The sequence below is a fragment of the Megalops cyprinoides genome, chromosome 2 (assembly GCF_013368585.1).
Source record: "Megalops cyprinoides isolate fMegCyp1 chromosome 2, fMegCyp1.pri, whole genome shotgun sequence".
In the NCBI taxonomy this organism is placed as follows: Eukaryota; Metazoa; Chordata; class Actinopteri; order Elopiformes; family Megalopidae; genus Megalops; species Megalops cyprinoides.
The window spans coordinates 9,468,492-9,496,419 of NC_050584.1; the positions used below are offsets into that span (position 1 = coordinate 9,468,492).

Consider the following 27,928-nt stretch of genomic DNA (forward strand, 5'->3'; position numbering starts at 1 on the left):
ACATGGATTAGCCCATAAAAGAAGAGAGCGGGTTGTAACTTATTAAAAAGCTCTGACTCTGTGTGAAAAAGACATGATAAAAAGTTGCATCATTTTTTTTATTTTACATGGATTACAGCCCATATTCCTTAGGTGATACCATCTGTGAGCATCTCAGTCTGAACATGTTGTTTTTCTTGCTGGTTCTTTATGTATGTGTTTGGAAGATGATCCATAGATTATACCTATTGGTCAGAAATTACATCAGTCAGATGGTGATCTGACTGGCTCATGTAACTGTCACTCTCCTTCAAAGTCGAATGCATGCCCGTCCCTTCGGCTGACCTTGGTGACTAACGACCATTGCACACCAAGTCTTTTGCTGTTTATTGTCCACCACCTGAAAAAATGTCAGATGAATGTGCTCCCAAAATGGGAATGACTTCACATGGAAAATGCAATTAGTGAAGAAAGGTGTACCCTAAGCAGCAGCTCCAGTGATAACGGGAAAAAAAATTGGTCAGTGGATTGTCATTGCATGAAAAAATGACCTTATTTCACTTGCAAAATTTATGGCCCAGGACCTCATGAGTGTCAGACTTGGTGCGGAAGAGGTCACAGAAGAATCACATATTTGTCATTTATTTCCATTGTGCAAAAACAATGTCTGTGAAAAATCTGAATTTGAGTGCAAGGGCCTTTAGAATAAGGGGTAGCAGGTGAAAACTCACAGCAAGACCCTTCCATTTACACAACCCAGTCATTCAAACTGGTTTAAGAAACCGAAAGCTGAAAATTAAGTCCTGGCTGTCCAGAACCATGGAGTTAAACAGAAAAATAAATTAATATATTTGGCATATAGTAAGACAGTAATAGTACAGTATAGAAGTATGATAGATTTTTACCAGAAATGTGCTATGTGAGTGGTGTAATTATTTTGAGAGTTGTGATGTATTTGCATGAAAATTTGTTACTTTTTTATTTTTTATTTTTATACATTTATTTTTGGATTTTCAAATATAATGGTATGGCAATTTTATCAGTGTTTGCCATCATGCCTGTCAGTTTCAATTATTGTAAAATCATGAGTGCATTAGCCCACCATAAGCATTCATTTTGCCATGCAACATCATTAGTTGTTTTTGTACTGAATATATTACAGCTGGTTTACTAACTACAATAATAAAAAATGGCAACACATTTTGACAAAAAAGGTCTGCCTACACTACTGTCAGAGCAGAAACTTGAATTGCAGAGAAACCATTAATGGGGATGCATATTTTAATTGGGTCAAGCAAACAAGAAATGTAGCATGATAGTTTTAGTTCTCATCACAATAATTGTCCTTTCTGACCCATGGTGTCTTGTAGGGAATGCACTCCATTGAGAAGATCCACATTCATCCAGGATGATTTGAGGATTTTTAACAGTAGAATTCCAAATTAACATTTTTTTCTAAATCTATTGGGAAATTTTGTTCACCAAGCTCTTCAAACATGCAACAAAATGAATCTGAAATGTTCAGTACATTTATACAATCAAAATAACATGATTCAGATTAATAATTTTTTAGTGTCTCCATGATAATTGGTGCTGTGATGCCTTGCCAGTTTACATTGATTTCAGGATGTGCCCCTTCTGAGTTCCTTGCAGAATCTTATACAGTTTGGGCTGTGGAAGGCCAGATTTCTCAGCTGCATTTCCTTCAATGGTCTTAAAACTTTAGTAAGACTCAGGAAGGCAGCATGTTTCATGTGCAGGAAGTGTGTTTTTTTTTTTTATCTCTTCTATATCGACTGGCCTCCTGGCACTTCACTAAACTGAATAGTTTTTTTCCTCAAAATATTTTACCTGCCAGATGCTTGGGTAATTAGCTGAAGATATATTAAAAGAGATGTGTAGTATTCAACATTTTATGTCTTTTTTCATTAATTTTGCACTGTTGCACTCCATTTAGTGCAAGCTTATTTAATATAGGATATTTTACAGGCACGGTTGTTGCAAAGTGCTGTGCAGAGGTTATCCAGAGGTTATATAAAAAACAGAAACAAACAAACCCCTTGCAAAGAGGCAATCAAGTGAATTATGAGCACGGGAGATCCCTAAGATAGAAGGTTTTACTTGTTCATTCTAACTCAACAGGCACACACAATACTCAGTGCCCATGTCTTTGGGATTCTGTGTCTTCTTTTACTGTGAGCCTGTCTACATTTGCCCGTATTTATAATCTCAACACTTTCATGCATTCTGAAGCCCATGAGAATGAGACACATTTAAAGAATATTGGAATGGACTGGTGTTAGCAGCACAAGCCTTATGGATTTAAATTCACTTCATATATCACTTCATATATGACGTCTTGTTTACACCTTTATAGCACAACACATGGCCAAAACAGGCATCTGTAACACCCCTCTACAGGGATACACATGAAATTTGCCTCGATTCCATGTGCTGGGTGTGTGGATGTGGGTCGATGGGTGCACTTTTAATTCCGACTGCTAGGTGGAAGATTTAGTGACTGTGGTTCAGTTTAAACAAAAAAGGCTTTTTATCATTTTGATTAACTTTAATTAACTTAATAAGTCCTGAAAATGGCACATTTTGCACAATGACAAAAGCTGGTCCCCTATCAAAGAAAGTCTGCAATCTGGATGATTTTGAAACCTTGCTGCCATTTAATTATGTGTACAGTATGGTAGAAATTACATGCACAAGAGTGCATACAGTATATATTTGTGAACTGTAGTTTGAGCATGATATTCTCTGCTTCCGCCTGAAATTGGCGAATCTTCCAGAAGGAACAATGATAATGCAGCAGAGTGCTCTCAGTGACAAGCCGTTCGGGTTAGTAGACATCAGGAGAAGCACCTCATGAAGAAATAAGCTGTCCTCAGGTAACCTCCAAACACAAAAACCACATCTTATCCACGTTCTTTTGTTCAAAATTTTTTGGACGTCTCTGCTCAAGTGCTCAGAAAAAAAATGACTGTGGAGACTGGTTATGTAATGAGTTTGAGCCCCATTTAACTTGTTCAATGCTCACAGTGACCTATTCAGTGTATTATAGTGTAACACTAGGTACTGCATTTCCCTAACTGGCCGTCTGATATCCTTGAAGTCAGTTGCTGTTATTTTTTTTTCTTAATTCTATTTTGACCAGCAAGTGACATAATGTGACAATGTGCAGTGGTATTTTTTTTTTTTCGGTTAGTTGTGGTCAGAAATACAAGTGGGAAGAAAACAACAGACTGTCAGCAATAGTGTAATTTCTTGTGATATTCGTGTTATATAACCCATCAACAGAAATCATGATAAGCTAACGGGTGAAGCAAACTTTCTTATTGTGTCGTTTATTAAATATTTCTTGTTTTTTTCACATTCATGTAACTGTCACAATATAAGATAATATGATATAATATAAGTATATTATATATAATAGTATATACTGATGTATTGCTTGTAAAAGATATTTTTGACCTTTCCCAAGCTTCTAGAGCTTTCTTTGCTTACCTGTTTAACAAGGCTTACTTAAGAGCAGAGTCAGTTACTCTGAGGTCACTCCCTTATCTGTTAGAATGTCACAGTTGCCTGTATTGGAAAACTTAAGGCTGAGTGGATTGAGTGTTCTTTTGGCGACGCACATGCCATTGAGGTGTACAGGAGATTGATTTGTGTCCAGATCTAGGCAGACCATGCCAGCTGCACACAAACTGGTCTTAGACAGTCAACATGAATAATACATTTAAGTAACTTGCTGCGGCATCGACAATGTCATGTGATGGTGTTGGTCTAAATTAGTTCATTTGTTGTTTGAACACATTATAAAACAACAAAACCAAAATGTAGTCTAATTTTGATATTTACTTTAATGCGTTTCGAAATTAAAAGGATGTGTGGGGGGACCCCACTTGCATGCTTCAAAATGAATTCATCATCTGTTCATTCATGAGCAAGCATAAATAACAGTGTAGGCTTTCTGACCTTTTTGTCACCACAAAAATAGGATCACATACATTCTTTGATTTTAAACTTGGGGTCCTTTAAAGGGGGAGGTGTACCAGTGTTAAGATACGACCTGATTCGATGACATTTGTGACTGGCAGCTTCTCTTGGATCAGGCCTATTAAGTGCAGGATTGTACGACATTTGTCAAGCAGGCAGGTATATGTATTATCTCTTTGTTTTTCTGCCTGTCTCCTCAGCTGTAAGTAAACACGAGTACAGGAGAATCAGGATGAAAAGATGGCAACCATGCTGTTACCACCGGGTCCTGACACCTTGCGCCGGTTCACTCGTGAATCCCTTGCTGCCGTCGAGCAGCGGATTGCCGAGGAGCAGGCCAGGAATGCCAAGGAGTACCAGGAAGATATGGGAGACGTGGAGCAGCCCAAGCCTAGGGCCGACCTGGAGGCTGGCAAGCAGCTGCCCCGCATCTTTGGTGACATTCCCTCTGGACTCGTCGGTGTGCCTCTGGACGACATTGACCCTTTCTACTTCAATAACCGGAAAGTAAGCGTGGCCTGTCTTCTGACGAAGCGTGTGTTCATGTGTGTGTGTGTTTGTGTGTGGTTGCACATGTGTATCGTGTGTGTATATACGTGTGTCTGATCTTTCCTCTTTGGGGGGCGGACGAAAAGCAATGTCGCAAGTCTTTTTATGATTTTCGATTTATGTGTATTTTGATGGTTGAACAAAGGTATTAGGAAAAGGACATTTTTACTGAGCTGAGGAAACAACATACAACAACTCTATGATGAATTTCGCTGAGGTGATTGAATTGTGATTGGAAAGCTTTGAAGTAAGCAGGCTACAATGTGAGTCATGGGCACTGATTCAGTGGGACGGACAAAGAGTAATTACAAAGCATTAAGAGAGCTGAGGACAAGCTTTTTGACAGGCACTGCTGTTGTTAAAGACCTTAACTTTAGCTTTCTCTTAAATATGCTATTGCCTTTCATTCAAACACAAGCAGCTGAAATCATGTCTTCTCAGCCTGTCAGTCCAGTGGCACTGAAAGGCTTGTGTGGAGGTCTGAATCACCTTATCCAGTTCTCAGCTAGCATTCATATGAATGTGTTTTCAAAAGTGATGTGTCTTGGATGAACAGTGATCTGTCCTCAGTGCATGTCTGACACATCCCAGAACTATCGCTGTCACTAACATACAAGTGTTTTGGACAGAAACCTTGTGGAGGCAGAGTACAAACTAATAGCACTCATAGATTTGATAAGGACTACAACAACTGATGTGGTGTATGATCAACAGCCACTGATGCAGTAAGGTCAGGTTCATTTGTTGATTGTTATGTGAATGGTGCTGTGGGTCAGGACAGTACTGCCACCAGTTTTTATAGCACAATGAGCTGTTACCTTGCTCTCTGTGTGTGGGGAGTCAGGCAGATGCAAAAGGTCAGAGTGATCTCCTTTAGCCCAAAAACTACACTTTGGCTCCTTTGGGCTTATGTATGCACAACCCAATGAGAACCCAGGAAACTTTCCACTGATATGTAGTGCATAAACCATGTAGTACAAAACAATCACCCCCTTGACTGTGGCTTAACTTCACAGAGCATTTGGAATGATACAGCATATCCCCAGTTCAAATAAATGCAGAGTACCACCAAGGGACAGCTAAATGCCCAAGGGCATCGCAGGAAAGGACACAGAGTAAACACAATAAAAAGTAACCTCCAGGAGGACAAGGCATGGGTCAGTCCCCTTGCATGAAGGAATGCCATAGTAAAAAAAATCATACCCCTCAAAGACCAGGTCAGTCTAAAACACACAGAGGCAGTTGTATTTGTCAGACTGAGGCTGTACACTAAGAGAGTCTCATCACACAAGACCTTCTTCAGCAAATGGGAGCATGAGAAAGAATGAAGAAAGCCCTCCATTTTGAGTTTTGCCATCCATTTTATGTGTAGAATATCACATTTAGAAGGAATAAAGTAGTATAAAAATTTAACATTGGCTGCCATTTCAATAAGGGCATATATATCCTGAATCAAGAAAATTTTGAACCTTTGAGGATGGCTCACAAGATACCCTGCCTGTTTCTGTACAGTTTCTATTTTACTTTTTTCCCTTTATTTCTTCTGAAACATAAATTAATTTTAGGAAAAAATGAATTGGAGAATTTCTCCTCAAGTGCCACTAAGAAAGGATTGGTGCAAAAAGAAAAGAAATCTCTTATGTGTTGCATTATCAAGTAATAGCCTAGCCATGAATGATTGAGTGATGGTTAAGAAACACATGTTGATGGCATACAAAAAATATCAGCTACTGAATATTACATTTAACAGAAACCTTTTACTATGTAATTCTCCAGTTAAAACACTTCATCCCTCTTGTATAGACTGGGTAGAAACGGTTCACTGTGTTTCAGACTGCCTTCAGGTGGAGACACAGTGTGGCAAAGTGTGAACAGCTAAATGAACAGAATCCTGGTCCTGCAGCACTGTGCTGGTCCACAGTGCCCTTCCTTTGTGACAGCAATCAAGTCCAAGGGATTAGTTAGCCATCTGCATTTTGTAATGGAGTTCATCCACAAGAAACATGCAGTTTTCATTCATTCTTCAACAAGACTTTCGCAGAGGATGATAGACTTTTTCTAGTCTCCAATCAAAGTCATTCTCTTTCTCTCAAGTGGAATGCCACCCCTTTGTGGCCCAATTATAGATCCATATGTTGTGTGATCTGTAATTGATGAATGTGAATGTGATTTTTTTTTTTCTCATCATTTGCTGGCTCATATACACGGGTGAACACCTCACAGGTGAACCAAATAACGCTGATCATCTCCAAACAAGCGCACTTGTCAAGGTCTGGGTAGATTAGATGGTAAGCGAACAATCAGTTCTCGTAGTCAATGTGTTGGATACAGGATAAATGGGCAGGATTAAAGACCTGAGTGACTTTGACAATGGCCAAATTGTTATGGCCAGACAACTGGGTCAGAGCATCTCTGAAACGGCAAGGCTTGTGGGGTGCTCCCAGTCAGCAGTGGTGAGTACCTACCAACAGTGGTCCAAGGAGGGACAAATCACAAACTGGCGACAGGGTGTTGGGCACCCAAGGCTCATCGATGTGCGAGGGCAACAAAGGCTGTCTGGTCTACTGTGGCACGAGTCACAGAAAATTTTAATGATGGTTACTGGAGGAATGTGTCACAACACATAGTGCATTGCACCCTGCTGCGTATGGGGTTGCATAGCCGCAGACCAGTCAGAGTGCCCATGATGACCCCTGTCCACCATGGAAAGCGCCTACAATAGGCACATGAACCTCAGAACTGGACCTTGGAGTAGTAGAAGAAGGTCGCCTGGTGCGATCAGTCCCGATTTCTTTTATATCACGTGGATGGCTGTGTACATGTGCACCGTTTACCTGGGGGACTGATGGCACCAGGATGCACTGTGGGAAGACGACAAGCCGGTGGAGGGAGTGTGATGCTCTGGGTAATGTTTTGCTGGGAAACCCTGGGTCTGGCTATTCATGTGGATGTCAATTTGACACGTGCCACCTACCTAAACATTGTTGACAATGGCCTTCATGACAATGGTATTCCCTGATGGCAGTGGCCTCTTTCAGCAGGATAATGCACCCTGCCACACTGCACACATTGTTCAGGAATGGCTTGAGGAACATGATGAAATGTTCAAGGTGTTGCCCTGGCCTCCAAATTCTCCAGATCTCAATCCGATTGAGCATCTGTGGGATGTGCTGGACTGACAAGTCCGATCCACAATGGCTCCACCTCATAACTTACAGGACTTGAAGGATCTGCTGCTAATGTTTTGGTGCCAGATACCACAGGACACCTTCAGGGGTCTTGTAGAGTCCATGCCTTGGCAGGTCGGTGCTGTTTTGGCGGCACACGGAGGACCAACAGCATATTAGGCAGGTGGTCATAATGTTTTGACTCATCGGTGTAAGTTGTACCCATCTGTTGTCTGCCTTTGTATATCTGAAACTGTACTTATCTGAAGCACTGGAGCAGTTGGTTGGACTTATGGAACATTCTGTGGAAAGGAAAGCTATGTCAAAATGTGCAACACTCCTCCTTTTCGAACATCAACATGGTGTAAATTGGAGATTGATTTGAAGGTTGCGTGTTAAGACTTGTTTGGATGTATCTCGGGAGAACCAATGTCACAGCTATTCTACTGAAGAGCTGTACAGATACAGTGTCCCTGAAGACGTCTGACTTGTAGTCCTCCCATGCTGATTCTGACTGCTGCTCCCGCAGAGTGACTGTGGCAGTGAGTAGGAGAGGTGTGGCCTTTCTCCTCTCCCGAGGATCCCATGGATACCCTCATGAGCGCTGTCAACAAGCTCCATCTCATTCCAGCATCATGACTGCTTCATGCGTCGAATCAACCGCTCGGCCCCAGCAACATTTGTCAGTTTAATAAGTGTCCCTTCTGACATTGACATGGCAGGTCTGGATTGAATTAAATCACAGAGGAACATGTGAGGGGCAAGTTTGTCAGGGGCTCCACGTGTCCATGGGAGTCAGAGCAGGGCAAAAGGTAATGTTTCTTTGAGAAAGATGCCGTAAAAAAAATGTTTTCCACATATCTTCAACTGGAAGTCTTGCATTTTTCCTTGAAGTGTGCCAGTTGCATATCCATTGCAGATAATTATAGGAGAATTGCAAATATTAATCATAATTTAAAGCAAACTTTTTAAGCACATACTATTTTCTGGCTTTTATGAACATGCATTAACAACATCATGTACATATGATGTGTATATAATATAAGAGTAAGAGTTCAGAGTAAGATGTGTGTTCATGATGGACCATGACATCAATGTTTGGTTTTCTCACCTACTATTTTGTCAAAATAATTTTATCCTCTATGCAATTTTTCCAGATGTCCAAAATGTAGAGCTCACCCCTCAGTGTTTATGTTCCATGAAAAATGTACTCAAACAGGCTAATATTTATCATAGATATATTCCAAAATGTATACGTTTGGGGGGCAGTTTCATTATATGTAAAAAGATTTGATGTTAATCTGCCATTTCATAAAATTCTGAACTTTAGTCTTCAAAGATTATGCTTCAGGGATTTAGACTGTGTGCATAATTACCTTTGGATGAGGTTTAGGATGGATTTGCATCTCAAAGTGGATAGAGACTACAACTGGTTTGTCTTGAATAGTCTCTGGTTTTCATATTAGCTTTGTCAGAAAGTATTATGAGAAGGGGGTGTGACCGGAATGAGATAAGAACGCAGGTGTTACTCTGTCAAGGCAAAGGAAAAAGGGCAGCGCTGATTCAGCTAGTTAGCCTGAACATAAATTACATGCTATATAGGCTAAGAAAAAAACTAACAGCTAAACAAAACTTACATGAAATCCAAAGTGGGCCAGTGCAGCATTTTGGGATAGTTGGGGTACAGTTGCTAGCTATACACCAACAGCCATAAGTTGTACTGCATGCTGTTTCAGAGGAGAGGAAAATTATAAAAGGAAGTGGTAACAAGGCTTAGCATTTGAAACATTTTTGGCAAGCTTGTGACAAGCATTTTTTAGCTCTCAATAGAGAGCTAAAAAATAGATAATAAAATGAGGTGTATATCATTGACTGCATATGTATCTTGAAAAGTATGCAGTGATGGCTAGGTAGCTAATAGTGTGTTTTGTGTCATTGTGAGTAAGTGTGATGTCACTGTAACATCAGCTGTCATGACTCAGCTATCTGAATTTAATACAAAAACCAGAGACCAGAGAGATTCTGAAATGATTTTGATTGAAAAAAAGTCTCTTTTTGCTGGCCTGATTTAGTTGTCTACAATGATTTTGAAACAGATGTAGCACTGAAATGAGTCTGTCTTTTTTGAGGGTGGGTTGTGAGACATTGCTGGGTAGGATTAAGCAATGATAACTCAGAATCTGTTCTGTTTTGGTTTTATTTGTGATTGACTTGTCTGTATTCAGAGAGAAGCTTATCTGTGCTGGCTGCCGCTTAGAGACTTTTGGAATCTGAACCCCCCCCCCCCCCCCCCCCCCCCCCCCCCCCCCCCCCCCCCCACCCCTCCCCCCCCCCCCCCCCCCCCCCCCCCCCCCCCCCCCCCCCCCCCCCCCCCCCCCCCCCAAACACACACACACACACACACACACGCACATTGTGAATGTGCACGACTAAAAGCCAACATGGAGACTGACTATAGCTGGGTGCTTGATTTTGACTGTTACCCCATAAGAGGAAGCTGGACTAGAGTGAACAAAACTCTGTATAACATGAGACATTTCTTCATTTGGAGATATGGATAAACACTAGTCAACACTTATTGGGTTGAGAAAGACAGACCATAATAAAGTTATGGAAGGATTTTTTTTTTCCTGGGTCAGATATATGTGGGAAATTCTACACTTGGCAGAAAATATTAAATATTTTATTTATTGAAATTCCTTTAAGAAATATTTGGTTTTCACAAATTTGAAACATGACATATGAATATATTTCAGGTCTGTGTTGACTAACAAGAGAAACATTATCAATAGAAGAAAATCATTCAGAGAGCTTTAAACATATGTTGGCAGTTAGGGTCTACAGAACTCAGTGTGACTCTTGTCCAAATTACATGGGAGAATGAATTGTTCTCTACTGAAAATGGTCTCAGGCGTTTTTGATCATGTCTCTTTTAAGTAGGGAGTATTCCTCCTTTGTTTTGAACATTGCAGTTGGTTGATCTTACCCTTTTCTCTTGAACTTTGCTTATCACCCCCAGTCGCCTACATCAGAAATATATTCCTGGACAAAATGAAAAGCGTTGGATTTCCAATGCATTTGATACATTCATAATCACCTTTCGTGAAATATGTTGCTCTCCACTGGATCACCACAACACAAATGTTGCTTTTTTCATCCAAAGTGCTTGATCCAATGATTTGGACAGATTTAGACTTCTGACATCTTGTTTTTATGCTTGGCTTCTTGGCAAATCTCAGATTGTAAATTTAAATTCTAAAGGATTTTTCCAATTCTGACATTTTGGGAGAAGTTTATAGCATTATTGTCTTTTGGTTTTGATTTCATACTTCTCGGTGTTGCGTAAGGAAATGGCGGTATGACTACAAGAGAGACATACCCTTCAGTTAGTATGCATTGTTGTTGGGAAGGCATATTGATGCTTATGAAATAGGTGGAGGTAAATGCACTGACATTTGTCAAAGGAGGTTAAATGTCAAAAGGGTGTGATGCTGTGGTAGATTCAGATTGCTTGACAACTAATGATCATGGGACAAACATGCCCCCAGCTGCCATCTTATACAGTATTATATACTACTTCACACAGTTCTCTAGATCTACTGTCATACTTGGCTCCTGACACCATATTTATATACTTACATTTTACTTAGAATGCAGCTTTACTTCTCTGAATTTCCTGTCAGATAGAGGAGGCATTATCTTGTGGACTCTAAAATTATTTAACATGGCTACCATCCTATTTTTGATGCAGGTATGATGCAGGATACTGTACTACAAATGCAGTGTTGTCAACTCAATCACTTGTCTGTGGTAGTCTGTGGCTCCTTACATAGATGGCCCCACATGGTTATTCAACGGGGTTGGCTCATCTTACCCACAGGCTCAACACAGCATGGTCTCCCCTAATGCATTCTGTCTTTGTGCTGAGAATCAGGTCAGCCCTTGTGACAATACAGCATATTTGATTTGAAGTTTGTTTTCCTCATTTGTAGTACATTTTTAAGACTAAAGAAAAGAACTGATCAGTGGTATTGCTTTTAACCTTATACCACTTGTTGATGTTGTTTCCTCAGTCTCAGCAATTTCCAGGAAAGATTGAAGAAAACACATTTTCAGTGCTGGAGTCATATTTTTACTTTTTTTTTGTCTTTTTAACTTTAACAGCAATGTATGTTTGTTGTGCTTTTTCTCCACAGACTTTTATAGTACTGAACAAAGGGAAGGCCATCTTCCGATTTAGTGCCACATCCGCACTGTATATTTTTAGTCCTTTTCATCCTGTCAGAAGAGCATCAATAAGAATTTTAGTACACTCATATCCTTTTCTGCTTGCTTTTTAATTTTCACAGAAAGTGTATTTACTGCTGAAGAACTGTGAGCTGGAGATCTACATATTATGTGATGTAATGTCTGGTCATATTTGTAACTTCACCGTGATTGTCACTGATGGAAGCTAGCTAAGTTGCTCTATCCTTTCTTGATTGATTGGCACTATTATTATGTTTTGTTTTTATAATCCTAGAGTAGTAATCATGTCTGGAGCACCTGCCATTGATAAGAATTGAGCTGCACATTACATTCGCCTGCTGAACTGCAGCACAAGTATATATATATATATATACATATATATGAATCATGAATATGCCCTAAAATCATTGAGACACAATGCTGTTATACAGTCTAACCATTCAATGCAGACTGCTGTGTAGTGAGCTCTAATATTTAAAAGATTTGTTAAAACAAAATAGTATCTACCAAGCAGAAAACAAAATGGTTGAAGACATGTAGCCTGTCCTCTATTCATCCATTTAATTTAACTTAATGGTATTGTTATGAATAAGTAAAATAAAACATCTGCTCATAAAAAGCATATGAGGAAAAGAAAAATATTTTATGTCTGGACAAACCTATGGAAAGTGCAGTTTAGGTTTTTGCTTCATAATGAAAGCAATCAGGATCATAACATTAGTTTATGCATAAATATATAAACATCCAAAGTAGCCATTCCAGTGGAAATATGTCATATAACACTTAATGCAGATCTGATTCCTTTCTGCATCTTCTCTTTTAAACTCTATTTAGCAAAGCAAGTGTTTCAAAATCAGGCTTAATTAAGACTTGAGATGTTGGTGCTTACAAACAATCTGGTCAGCATGAACTAATATACAGTATGTATGTCAGCAAGCATGAAACAATTATTTTTTAAATGAGGAAAAATAAACATGAGAGCATGGATTTCATCTTCTACTAAACTGAATCCATGATTAAATCCAGTTAGCAAAGCTTTGCAAAATAAATGATCAAACATCATGAAAAAAGATGCACATATTACCAGTGGTATTCCGTGACACATAATAAAAAGTATTAATATAGTTTATCAACTCAAGCCCCAAGATGAATCAAACATCATAGTTGCTTTGAAGGTTTTGATGGCCAATAAAAAGTCTCAATGACAAAATGTGCAAGGTCAGGCAACATAGAATATTGTCTCTGTTTAGACAGACAAACAACAAGCAAGCCATTTTAAGAAAGAAAATGAAATAAGCTACCACAAGTTAATTGACATGTCCCTTGCACGTTCTGATGCGATTGCTAGCACTCTGACATTTCAGAACGCTGATTGGGAACCATTTTGCATTCCATGCCAAGTTTGAATGGCTGTTCTCCCACCTGTATCCTGGCCAAGGCTCCACCACCTCCTCTTTCTTTATGGTCAGTTACTATAAATAAAAGGGCTGGTGTTCGCGGGTGTTGAGAAATATTAGGCTCGTGGACACTTTGTTCATGTCACTCTGATACGAGGGTGAAGAGGCTGATTCTGGAGGTGTCGGCCTGAAGGCAAGTGCATCCCGCTGCATGCGGCTCGAAAGTCACACGTCAATGCCGTCAGCGCCTACTCCACGCCACACCCCACTGTTCCGGGGTGAGCGATACAGAATACCACCCCGAAACGTGCACCCCCCCCCAGCACCCCCATTGCAAACGCAATCCACTGATATTCTCCTCTTGATTGTGGTCATGAAATAAGAGTGGGGTGATTTAGAAGCGTGTGACCGTTGCCTGTTCGGTTTCTAAGCTCCTCACTCTCTCACTGTGCATGCTTGGGAGATTGGATAAACATTGGCCTCTTCTAGCTTCATTAATTCTGACAAAAGGTTCCTGGCTTGTAAAGGAGCACAAGAGAAAGGGACTGATCATTAGCCAGTTCTATGAGTATTTTTTTTTTTTAATTTTGATTGACAATATGGGGTACTAAATTGCTTTAAGTTTTATATACCTCAATTTTTAAGTTTTACATAGATAAAAGTTGGAATAACAAAGCAAAGGTGGATAACTTGTTCTGGAAGGTTTATTTGCCTACAAATTTGAAATTGATGTCCTATAAAGGAAGAACAGATGCTTTCCAAGCCTTGGTAGAGCTTCATAAATGACCCATTTTAGTAAGTGCTATTCATGAAAAAGTCGTTCAGAATATATAAAGAAACAGAACATTTCATAAATTCAAATGAGGATAATAATACCTTAATAGTGAGTTATTTTACCAAATCGGAACATGAACCTGTGTTCCAGGAGGCTTATTGAATTTCTTGAAACTGTAAAATGTCTGAACTTACGTAAGTGCTCCTATATTTGTATGGAATTAGTGCCTCTTTGCTAAATCAGTGAAACCTGAACAATATGATGAGTCAGTAGAGGTCACATATTTAAGGAAGCAAAGAAAAAACATTTCTTTAGTCTGATGTCAAATTGTTTTGTCTTAAAGATGCATTATTTATTTATGCTTTATTTTTGAAGAAGCTAAAGAAAATATAAATGTTCATATTAGAGCAAAAATTCAGGTTTCTCAAAGAGACCTCTTCCCAAATGAATAACATACGCATCAAGTCTTTGATATTGTGTTTGTAATTCCAATAATAGTAATGTTTCAGCTTATAGCAAGGTTGCAGGTTTGCTGTCAGTGCCTTGATTTACTGAGCAATTGAAATACTTCATTTGGATAAATTGATACATGGCCTGAATCATTCAGGTTAAATCTTATACCAGGACAGTGGAACTCAAGAACATAATGTGCTGTATCTTACATTACTGTCAGTGAATGTGCTTCCTGGCATTCCAGTGTTTATGAAAGGGTTGTATTACTGAAAATTGCTGGACATTCCAAAAATATGTTAAATGCAAATTTCCCCTTAATTTAAATGTGAAAATTATGGTTGCATATTCATAACCTATCACATATTCATAGCATGAGCAATCCTATTTTTCCTACATTATGGAGGATAGCACTAGCACGACAGATTCATTGCGTCAAATTATATTGTTTGTATGAATAAATGATACTTGCTGTACAAACTATCGTAATGTCTGTTAGCTGACTAGCTATATGACCGTCATGGTTTTTCACATTAGCTCAAAATGTATGACTGTGAAAGGATCTTATTTATACAGAGAAATGTATCTTTTTGCCAATGACATTGCCTGAAATTTGTTATTTGGTTAGTTTTAAATTAAGGAATACCTGTAGATTTATGCTTGTATTTTCTGTTTACTTTCTGCATTCAGCAGCATCAATGTGATGAATACAATACAGTAATTTAAACAGTGTTTAAGCATCCGAAACAATAATGAAATTTATATATACTGTATATATACATTTAATTGAATGATTACTTCATGAATTCATATGCTTAAAATTTTTTTACAGACAGATGCTTCTCAGAATTTCCTTAACTTACTTTCCTGTACTTTATTCAGTTTGTTTATAATGTGCACTATTTTGACCAATTGTTGTTTTATGGCCATGTCTGAACCAGCGCCATGGGCCAAGTATGTTGAGTAAGTATGCCTTTTACATCCCTTCACTCAACACGCGCTTCTCCTGGCTAAAAATATGCTGTGTGAATTCTTCTCTGTTCTGTGCCATTTCCTAACCCACTTTGACTGTATTGACTTTTTGAACTGTGCCCTATTTGTCCTGACGTTAAGCTTTGCCAGGTGTTTGTTGCCTTGCCAACCTCAATTAGCAAGTAAGTTAATGATTTCAGTGTATCCAGCCCATGACTTTGCTAATTGCACTTGCTATGCTACATTGGAATGAAATCATGGTATGACGTCACATACCGTTACACCTTCCAGAATTTTCATTAAAGGGATTTACCTCAAAAAACCAAAGGTGAAGGAATGGGAATGGACTTTTGGATGAATTTGGCAAAACATTATTTGTTTATAATCATTCTGGACATGGGTTAAATCCATTCTTGAAAGGAATAATAACCAAACAAAACTCATTTAAATATTGATGTGGAAGGCTCAAACCATTCAGATAGTGTTGAGAGCAATTTTACCATATTTTACCACTATTTTTACACTTAATGATAATACATATTGTCATGCATATTTCATAATTTTCATGTAATTGTGCATTTTTTTCTCAATGTCAATACATTTTCCCAAGGGTTGCATACATGACTAAAAGAAAATTCTTGCATATTATATTCTTTCCAGACCTGTTTGGCTGATTGGTAATGTAACTGAAGATATCAGTTATACAGTCACCAACTGTAGATACACATCACCCAGTTGCTGAAATAGTCTCAAATAAACTAGTGTATTTGGTTCACAGAGACCTCTGGGTCATGGTATGTCACTGTTCTGGATGTAATCCATGTCCCGACTTGCAGCCGATGTAGTTTGCTGTATTCTGAGATCATTTCACCCCTAGAAGGTGTGTAGGACCTCAGACTTGGGCATCTCCCGTCTGAAGTGAGAACAAGATATCTATTATTACCTTTAATGAAGAAAGACTTATACCTTATGGAATCTGTTCACGATCAACACATATTGAGAGATGATTGTTGTTTTGTGAGGGAGAGGGGCTCATTGGCACACAGCATGCAATGAATCCCAGCAAACCATGACCTGCTCCAGCAGGGGACCGACTCGTACCTCTCAGCTCCTGACTGCACGGAAAATAGCTGGCACCAGGTTAAACACATTGTCTCGCAAGAAGGCCTCCATGTGACATCATGTCTTCACACAATTGTACCCATTACACAGTTAAAATCATTGTAAAACAAGCCTCAACTACTTGAGCAAACTCTGTAGGCAGAAAAAGCTGTTTCTGCAAGTGGACAGGAAACATAGCCAAAACCTGAGATTTGGGCTCTTGAACCAAACAAAGCACACATCATATCTGCACAGAAATACAGTGTTTGCTTTAACTATTATCTCCATTATTTTAACACCAGTCAGTCTTTCATTTTGAGCTCACAGGGTTGAGAGGTATGATATACACAACATCTCTTGCACAGCACTAAATCGGTGTCGAGAGAATAAGGGAATATGGTCGTGTGAATCAGAATGCTGCATCCTCCATCCCAGTCTCCATTGACCTGGCTAAAATATTATTTTGATGTCAAAAGTGACTTGCTAGATCAATGTCCATTCTTGTCTTGATGATCGCCCATTCATCAAGCAGTAATGTAAAATAAAAGCTTGCTTTTCATTCTTCTGGGGCTGACAAGTAAACACGCTTACCACATTACTGTCCCATGTACTGTTCTCTACCGTTTCCTGTGTTTTTTGTTTGGTTGGTTTTGTCCTTGCGTCGATGGCCGCCCATGTTAAGGATGGGGTTGACCCACACCATTGACTGCTAATGCTCTGAATTTCTCTTTCCCTGCATACTTTACTCAGGTACACTTTCACTGGCATTTACACTTTTGAATCCCTGATAAAAATACTGGCGAGAGGATTCTGCATTGGGCCCTTCACCTTTCTGCGAGACCCCTGGAACTGGTTGGATTTCAGTGTAATTGTCATGGCGTAAGTATTCTATTACATGCATTCTCAGACGCTGACCTGTGTTTGCCCCCACCCCAACTCCACCTATAGATACTCTGGTAGTTCCATTTGTAGTTTTCTTTTCCTCTCCTTGTATGACAAAATTGAATAACTGAACACATTGTGAAATGCTAAATGTTAACTTGAAATCCTCCCCCTTACCTCAGTGAGTTTCAGCTTTCCCTCTGTGTCTCTCCCTTTCAAACCTCAGTAAAATCCTTTATGTTTTCACAGAAAAAATGTCACAGGGAATAAAAGCTTGCTGCCTTGTTTGTTTTATTACCCTTTTGAAAGGACGTTTTGACTGCGCTGTGTGCTTTGATTGGTTCTGCCTGCAATTTAAATGAGATGAAAGGAAACCACGAAACAGTGGTGCTAGGAAACTCCCTTGATTTTTTTTTCCCCATACTAACATGGGATGACTAGACATTATGCTGGTATTGTACTGGTACTGAAACTGAGCAGCTACTGAAAACGGCACATAAGTACAGTATGAACGCTGATTTAGAATAACAATAAAACCTCCCTGAGATCTTATCATCATGTATGGTGACACAGATATGGCCTTGAACACCAACACAAATAAAGATTAAAGTATAATGCCTGATAATGAGAATAAAAGTCAAACATTTATTGTTCCCTGAATGTTTAACTGTTTATATATAAAAACAGTCAAATGTTTGTCGTTTAGCAAGTATGTATATACAATTAAAAAGTTAGAAGTTACTTACTTACCACCTATATATGGTAAGATGAAAGCAACGCAAGCTTTTGTTTCCTACATTTTTAATGCAACCTAAAATGTGTTTATTTTGTATCTTTCATCTCAATTTACTTCTGTTGCGAATTACATCGTATTTCACTAAATTATATAGCTGGTGAAAACCAGGAGAACTCGCGCTTTAGAAGTTGTTGATGTTTATGGACAAGAGTAAAATACACAGACACACAATCTTGATATCTTGAGGTTCTTTTCTAAAGTCACCTTTTTTGTAGCTGTTGCTCCTTATATGTTTTATGGCAAAGACAGTTTACTTTGAGCAGAGTTTTTCAAGGGAATGTTTTACCATTGCAGTGGTTTCAACAACAAATGTATCAGGTGGGATTGTGGTGAAAAATATAAATGCTGCCCTCTTCCCTCTTTAGCAAGCATGCTCTTGAGTAAGTGGTAAAGTGCTGATGTTTCTGACAAACTACCCCTCTGGCCCCTGAGGGACAGCAGAGATAGCCTTTCCTCTTGGGAAAAAGAACAGAGCCCAAATGTGACCTAGAAATCTGTCATTTGTTTTTCCCTCAGAAGGGATTTTTGAAAAAGTCCAGAGGAGGAGATTAGGACATAAATGGTGTCTATTTGAGGAGGTGACAGCAGGTATAAGCTTTACTAGAGGTGTAAGAGGTGCAAGTCTTACACTAACTTTGTATTCAGACAAAATGCCTAATTGAATGTGTGTTATGCTGTCTGTGCCCAGTGAGACAGTGTGGAACAGAGAAACAGGTACCCTCTTTGGGATTAAGCATAAAACCTGTCTATGCCACATTATGGCTCAGGACAAATCAGAGGAGGATTAGCTGAATAAAAAAACAAGGGTCACACATCACAAAAAGTGGGCCAAACTTCAGAGGCAATTTCCTTTTTGCATTTTAATCAAATGCTCAGACCGGCTGTCTAGTTACCTATAATGACTTTTCTAAAGCACAATGAGACATAGAAGATCTTAACCACATGCACAATGTTTTATCTATATTCATATATATTTTTCAATTCCTTTTTGCCAGTTTGATTGTTTAATCAGGATGGATTATTCATTAAAATGTAATCCCTGTCGATCAAAACATTCACAATGTCCTTGGAGATTATGCGTAGAGACAATTCATAGTCCCCACTGTGATCAAGTGCTATTTTCTCATTATAGTTTTATTTCTTTTCCTGAACAGAGCAGTCGTCCTTGAACTAGATACTGCACAGGGTCAGGTGAATTCCTAGCAAGCCTGTGGTACATAAGTCAAGCCACCTCTCAGATGCTGAAAGGCCAACTTCCCAGTGTCAGCCTTATTAAATCCAAACTGATGGCTGGGAGGATAGCCATTAAGGTGATATCTGTTATGAGACTCAAAACCTCAGATTCTTATATAAAAGACTATCTGGGTTATGGACTTGATGTGCAAATGTTTGATTAATAATATACGCAATATATTTGCTTTCTAATGCTGCCCAAGCCTTGCCATTACATCTGTTGACACTACATGTGATACATCTTGAATTTGCCAGCATACCCATGATACTCTCCATTTTTATTTCAATCAGTGTAATGGTCAAAGCGGATGAAATCACATATGGAATAAAGCCCTCTGGGTCCAGATGACTTGATTTCTCCTCCAAATTTAAGCAGCTGGTGGAATAGCACAACACTGGCATTTCACATAATATCTGATGTCAAGGAACTTATGTGAAGAAAGAAAAAAAAACATTCATGAAGCCTCTGCAGTTACTTTGGGGAAGGGATCACCAAATGACATTTTTTTTTTTACGTGTCCTGTTCTTCCAAATAACTCTTAATTTGATCCTGCAGGTTTCTAACCGAATTTATAAAAGTAGGCAATCTTTCAGCGCTACGAACATTCAGGGTCCTCAGAGCTTTGAAAACTATTTCGGTAATTCCAGGTAAGAGATTCTGCTCTCTGGAAGCAGGTTGCATTGTCGCTCTTGTCCAGCTGAACATGCCACGCCCCCTACGGCCCCTCCCCGGCCTCTCCTCCTGTCCTCTCCTGAACCAATCCCATCCTGTCCCCTGTCCTCTCACTATGTTTGCCTGTTGATGGTGCACTGTCATTGTATGTGTGACTTTCGCTTATTGCAGATATGTTACTGAGTTTGTGGACCTGGGCAATGTCTCAGCGTTAAGAACGTTCAGAGTGCTGCGAGCACTGAAAACTATCTCTGTCATTCCAGGTGAGAAGGGAGTTAAACACTAAGGCTGCCTTTAAGGAAAAACAAAACCTACCTGCCATTTCCTCTTTTCTCTAACTAGAGATAATCATGTTGTTTTTTTTTTAATGATGGGAAATGTCAAAAGGTGTAGGAAATGAGACCTGCGAGTGGTGTTGTGCCTTAATAATCTAGAAAAACAATGGCGGATCTCTTTAGGCATGCATTTAATTGTGCTCACACAGAAGCTCAGATAACTGGTTAGGAATCCCAAGGTATGAATACCCCAGCATTATTGTAATATATTATTTGACCTGAAAGTACAATAAACTTCAAGTTACTTCAATGATATTAATTGAACCTGATAATAGAATATTTATTTAAAGCAAAATGCTTTTTGCATAGTGGTTAAAATTTTCTAAAGCCATTTGCAAGAGCAAATTTATTAATTTATCGTTGAACACCATATTGTGTATGTAACAGTTTTTTTGTCCTATGAACCAGAAACTCCTTTATAACTACAAATAATCCTACATACAAATACAGAAAAAATAGGAGAAGGATATTGTTTCAGTTGACCTCTGCCAAAACGCTTGAGGCTTTTGTCACCTCATTCACAGGTTTCATTCAACCTTAGTGTTTAACATTTAACAGGCATGGGTAGTTAGACAGTTACCAGAGTTTGCATGGTAAAAGCACCATTCACACCAGACGCTGTCTTTCAGTGGAAACTGTTAATGAATAAACATTGTGCAGGACATAAAATGGTCCATTTCCATTTGTGTCATGAATTAATGGACTTTTTATTAAGAAAATTTCTTTTGAAACTTAAACCAGTTTTCAGATAAGTACCTAATGCCAATGAAAAGTAATGATCTTTTCCAGGACCAGTCTCCCAGTAGACTCTTTCCAGGGCCACAGCATCTTTGATTTACAGTGATGTGGGAAGCCATAATAGAGCTGTGGGGATGTGGCTGTGCTGGTGTGTTGGGCTCAGATGGCCGACTTCCATTGGCCTATACCTTCTGCTGTACAGGGCAGAACTGAAGTGATGGTTTAGAACTGCCTGCATTACTCAATGTTTATACTGAGCTCTACATGAAACCACATCTCCAGTCATTCTAATGTCAGAATCAGAATGTAAAAACAACCATCTAAGTGATAAGAAAAAAGGAGGTTGTTGTGTACACAGTTGTCTAAGCTCAATGTAGGACCTGTAAGACTGTTGTCTCAATTGACATTTTTATATTTTGATCACCCGGCATTTATGGTCAGCGTCTGTTGTTAATGACTGCATATTGTGAATTAACAGCAGGAATATTAATACTGCACAGAGAAACAGGACAATGTTTCACACTGTACAACATTTTCTGTAGGGGACACAGTTTGTGTGGGCTTTCTCTGTCTTGTGTTGTGTGGTATGTGCATGTGTCTCCTTTTTGTGTTTGGTCCTTCGTTACTATGATTAATGTTAGTGGAGTACATGATATAATTCATTCATAAGGAGGTCCCAAAACTCCATATCATTACAAATGTCTCTTCCCATGTAAATTACCTCAACAATTAATATCAGCCCTTGACATAACATGTGAAAAAGTTCATGTTATAACAGTGCACGTCTCCCTTTTGGGGAAATACTGAGCAGCACTAGCATTTAAGAAAAATTACACCTCTGGAGCAAGTTTGTGTTAATCTTTGCAACTTTTTTTTTCTGATGCTCCATTCAAAACACTTTACGTAAGTGTTTTGTAGTAAGTAGAGAAAATGAAATTGTGAAAGTGAGTGGAAAGAAACAGGTGATCATCTCACTTTCAGGAAAACATTTTCAAATAGCAGGTGCTCTTTCCTGAAGTATCTTAATTTTATGTTTGTATAATGTGATAAGAATACAGAATGAATTATATTTGGCATTAATTTCATATTTGTATCGGGTTTTAACAAGAACATTCACAATCTAGAATGAGAAATTCAAAGAGGTTTTTAAAGATACATTTACTGTAATTTTATATAAACAGTAATAAATCATTGCTGCCTTTGGAGCTCTTCAATATGATTGGACCGGATCCAGTAAATTATTGCCACTGTAAGGGACCAATGAAAACTTAATGAGCTGATGTACATTGAGCTGATGTATACAAACTAAAAATCTAGCAACAAAAGTAGCTAAAAAAAAACCACAGAAATAGATGCTTTGAAGATTGTGAATCTTTTGTTAAATCTTTGTGTGATGTCAATAAAAACATTATTATTTATTAATGATTCTCATTTTAATGATATTTATTTGTCGTATATCTTTTAAAGATTCCTTGGTTCATGTTCCTGTGCTGGAAGTCTGATTTTTATTCCTGTATTCTTCACTTTTCTTGATGCACAACAAATAATAACAAATAACATGTACATGAACATATAAATACCATACATTCTAACAATAAACAGCAATTATATACATTTAGCTTATATATTCTTAGATTAAGAAAAAAATACTTTATTTGTTAGCCATTCAAATGTTTACATGTCATTATTTGTAGTAGTTCTGACACTCTTAATGGACAAAATCAGGCACCCTGTAGTTCTGCCTCCAAAGCTTCCCAGAGCTGCCTACAAATCCAAAGAAATTAAGAGTTGCTATTACAAATTACAAAATTAGTATGACACTCACAGCCCACAATTCATAAAGGACACAGACCGGTGACTACTGGGTTGCTGGCGAGAATGTCTGTCCAAGGTGTGTTGTGACGATTTGATTGGTGTTGTCAGGCCTGAAGACCATCGTGGGGGCTCTGATCCAGTCGGTGAAGAAGCTTGCAGACGTCATGATCCTGACTGTGTTCTGCCTGAGCGTCTTCGCCCTGATTGGGCTGCAGCTCTTCATGGGCAACCTGCGGCAGAAGTGTGTCCGCAGCACCGCCCACTGCCTCAACGCCACCCGCGGCAACGACACCTTCTTCTTCTGCAACAACAAGACCTGGCCCTCTGTGGATGATTTCATTGAGGACGAAGGTAACTTGCCAGCTCTCGCCGAGTGCTTAGTCCCCCTGTCGCAGGAATCCACAGGGGCAGATGCTCCACAGAAATGCCCTCTTCAAGGAATTCCTATTCTAGGAGGCATGGTTACGCTTTAACTTGCATCCACTTCCTACCGTTGTCATGGCTGTCAACCTGGGCTGTCTTCATTAATGGGCAATGCAACCTAGATAGTACATTGTGGGAACATCTGAAATGGTTTTGTTAGTTTTTTTCTCAATTTCTGTGTTTGTGTAAACACAGTCTTTTCAAGGTTACTATTTAAATAGGACAATGAATTTGAAATTACAGCTTTTATTGTGAGGGCAAAGGGTCACATGACAGAATATAAGTAGTGAGAGAGCACACATATATTATACAGTGTAAACACTGCCTCTGAAGATACATCCTCTATTTAGCCTTTTTTCTTGAAACACATTATATGGACACAAAAAAATGTCAGATTGAGGGTATCCCAACATGTTTAATCCATATAAGCTTTGTGCCTTTTGCAAATAAAGAATTGCTTCCAAATTTCTGAGGAAAGGCTCTAACATGACAGACTAAAGCTCTTTGGACCAAAATGCAACTTCAGCATAATCCAGATACTCCCTGTCTGAAGTGATTTCCTGTTTATATTAGGCAGCAGTGCAACACTGTGCCAAAATGAAAATTGAATATATTTGCTGCCTCTGGCACAATTCATTTGGTTTATATAATGGCATAAGCCTGAAGTGTCCTGCACTGGAGGGCCAGGGAAGGTGTGGGGGAAATTGGTGATATGACACTAAAAAACCTGCATGTGTGGGAAACAGTATGGAACCAAACCAAATTATTAAACCTGCCAAGGGGCTTTTGTCTTTGTGACATTCGTTCATAGAGAGAGAGCTTATACTTGATCTGCTATGTCTGCAGGTTGACCCAAATAGTAATACTGGGACCATATTGATCAGGATACAGTACTCTCTGTGCAAACTGCCGGTCTTACTGTCTTACTGTTGTGTATAAGGAAAGCCATTGTTACTTGTAACATGTTGGCTGCATATCCTGTATGTTGCGAATGAAGAATGATGTCTCAATTTCCCCTGCATCTACTTTTAATACTGTCGGTAATTATCAAACCAGCTTTAAATTTGTGCTTTGCGTGGACATTCAGGGGGCTGTCAACAGCTGGTTAAATCCAAGGATAATCTTTTTTATGATATTACATAAGATGCCTTGCACTAAATAGCTATCATTCCTACTAGATCATTAATAATAATAATTTATTTCAGTTGAAATACTTGGCTTTCACTATAATGCTTAGTTATATTTCCAGTCCTGGCTTGCAGCTTAAATCTTTAAAACATCAGTTTTTGAAGCTCAACATTAAAAAATATACAAAAAACTGCACAAAAACAAACAACAACCTCAGGCAGTTTTTGAGACTAACATGACTCTAGCCTTGGCATGAGACTCTTATCTCTCCTTGTTTCAGAAAAAAAAAGTAGCACCTAATCAACCCCACTCTGTTGGATGGATGAATGTGCAATCTAAAAATTGACATTGAAGAGCAGCTTTGAGACTCCATTGAGTCAGAGCATAAAGAAGAACATTTAAGGCCATGTTGAAAAAAGGAATGCCGACAGCTGAAGACGGGTAGGGAAAGTTGCCAAAGCACTCCCAAACCCTCTTAAGTCCGGTCGCCCATGAGCACTTAACTAGTGGAGTGGGACAGAGTGAAACTGAAATCTTGTGAAAATGAGGGAAGATAATTTGAGGGTTCTGTCTGCTTAGCAGAAGGAGGGCGGAGTGGACATGGAGACTATTGTACAAGTAATCTCTCAAGGTCCAAATCGCATAGAGTGGGTAAAACACAGCCATGCTATATATTTATTTATTTCCTTAAGTAGACTGAGCTGATATCCCCTAAAATTACACAAATGCACAATATTCATTTGAAAAGCCAAAAGTGAAGAATGCTGCTCTTAATTTCATAGGTAGTGAATGTTACGTTTGAGTGTTGACCAGTTTAAGGTAAGATAATGTTTACCTTGCTTTTCATACCCAGGAGACAGCAGAAAGAGCAGCCCTGCGCAAGAAACACTGAATCAACAAGCTTTACAAAAATATCTATACGTATCTATTCTGGTTGAGGATTTCAAACCCAAAAACTTGCAGATACTAATGTGAGATTTGACCTTGGAAAAGTTACAACTCAGTTATTCTATAGTTATAGTGCTTGAGTTAAAGGGAAATGTATTGGTTTAAATCTTCACTACAATATTGACTTTTTCATTTTCAGACAATTTCTATAAAGTTGAAGGAGCCAAGGATGCCTTAATTTGTGGAAATGGAAGTGATGCTGGGTAAGTGATATAAATTTAATCTTTTTCACATCATTTGGGTAATTATGTGTTGAGATTTGCTCTTAAAAACGTATATGTTCATTTCTATTTAGGTCTGGGAATATATTAATCTATAAAGTAAAGGCACCTGCATATTTTATCTCCGAATTCTTCAGCATTCTTTCCAGAGGGACATTGTGTTGCATTGTGGTTTCTGTCACAAAGTAAGAGAAGAAACATAGTTTAATGTGGGAGTTGGTTTTGAGAGGTTTTGAGGTTTTGAAGGGCATGTATACTTCATCACTCTTTATTCAGCCCTGATTAAGATTTCGTGCTTAGTGTTTGAGACAAGATTTCACAAGGTAAAAATGAACATAGCTAGCCTATGACAATAGCAAGTGCTCTGCGTTTGATAAACAGTGCATGGCTGTGACACAAGGGATGACACTAACCTCATTTACATCCTTAAAATGTGCCGAAGGACAAGTGCTGACAACAGTCAGAGATAGGGCCTAAGTGCCAAGGTAATTTCTGTTCATCCAGTGCACTCCACAAAGGCATGTCACAGTTTCCCCAAAAGTGGAAGGGACATGATTTTGTCCAACAGAAAGCGGTTTAATCTTTTTTTCATTTTAACTGAACTTTACCACAGAATATTGACAAAAATTGAAGTGGTGAAATATATAATATTTAGAAGAAGATGGACACACACTGAAGTCCATTTTATCATAATTTTGATGATGTGCCAGCAATATAAGCTATCTGAGTGACTGACAATAACAATGACTGTTGTAGACATGTCGGACACATATACCGTACACTTATACATGTATTTCATTACGTTTTCCACAAACACAGGTACTTCTGCTGTTCTCTTACTGTTGTGCATTCATGGTGACATTCACAATATTCAGAGCAGTGCTGTCCTCTCTATCATGACTGTTCATTGGGGTCCCCAGTGATGTTTTGCATGGATTACATTGTTTCCATGAATCTGAAGGGTGGCCATTCTGAGAGAATGCAAATAGTGCATATATGGTAACATGTGTTGGCTAATCACTCCCATGTCCATGATCCTTTAACATGCTAATGCCCAGCTGCCACTTTAGCGACAGCATCAGGGGCTGGCCATTAGGGACCATGGTTAACATTTCCAAATGTGACCTATGACCCCTGTCTAGCCATCTGCAGGTACTAATTTGCTGTCTATTGGAAATAATCCTTTCAGCAGTCAGTTTCAAGAAAGCACGGCTGATGTTTGAATTGCTGAGGATGTACATGGTAGAGGTATGCAGAGCTTGCCTGACTTAAATTTAACTACTTTTTTCTTATTTTCCTCCATGTGGTTTAATACAAACAGTATGTTAGTCATATGTTGGTCAGTGTCTGAGCTTTATTTATTTCTTTATTCAAAAACAATTTTAATGGAAAGATATAGCACATTATATCGTAAGCGTATGTGCATTATGGAACAGTGCTTTGAAAATATCTGTAGAAAAATGATACATTTTGTATGAGAACAGCTATTCTAAATTTAAAATTGCCCATGTGACCTAACTCCTACCTGTAGCTACTCACAAAGAGGAAAGTGAATCTACTTATAAGATAATGTCACTATTACTATCATTAGCAACAGGCAAGATTATCTGCTCTAAACATCAGATACAAAGTGCTTTGTGCTGATCATTGGCTGTGTTGTCAGGAGTTTAATCATGCTGAATCATGTCAAAGAAGAGATTTAAAGCTGGGATTTTGAGGTTTTGTCTGTTTTGTCATCTGTTTATGCACAAATGCAAACTGAGAAAATATGTTTCATACAAATTGAATTACTTTATCTGAGAGCTTAAAAAGCACAATCGGAGGTTCTCTTTCAAACAGGGAAAGGGCTTGCTCTGACAAACAAGCATTTATAAACCAGACCAGTTAGAACCGATGTGTAGTTGGGGACCATTTAATTTCTGCCTTCCATCTTTTTTACATAACTCTGATTCTATTTTCCCCTCTTATGGACATGTATGTGATTGTGTTCACAAAAGCTTTTTTTGTGGGAGAAAAAGAGGACTGGATTGATATCTGTATTGCCTCTCACAGTCGTACTTGATTGCATCTTCAAGGATGAAGAACACTCCCAT

The 27,928-nt window shown here is 38.7% G+C and overlaps 1 protein-coding gene across 2 annotated transcripts in view; it reads left to right on the plus strand.

The window, feature by feature from the left end:
* The first annotated feature begins 4,224 nt into the window (after positions 1-4,224).
* scn5lab (sodium channel, voltage gated, type V-like, alpha b) overlaps positions 4,225-27,928 on the plus strand; it is a 112,044-nt gene continuing 88,340 nt past the window's right edge. For both annotated transcript variants that reach the window (XM_036522610.1, XM_036522609.1), the window contains exons 1-7: positions 4,225-4,491; positions 11,897-12,015; positions 15,444-15,533; positions 17,394-17,522; positions 20,399-20,490; positions 23,224-23,466; positions 25,754-25,817. In XM_036522610.1, coding sequence (XP_036378503.1) covers positions 4,225-4,491; positions 11,897-12,015; positions 15,444-15,533; positions 17,394-17,522; positions 20,399-20,490; positions 23,224-23,466; positions 25,754-25,817 — 1,004 coding nt within the window. The remainder of the gene's footprint in view (positions 4,492-11,896; positions 12,016-15,443; positions 15,534-17,393; positions 17,523-20,398; positions 20,491-23,223; positions 23,467-25,753; positions 25,818-27,928) is intronic.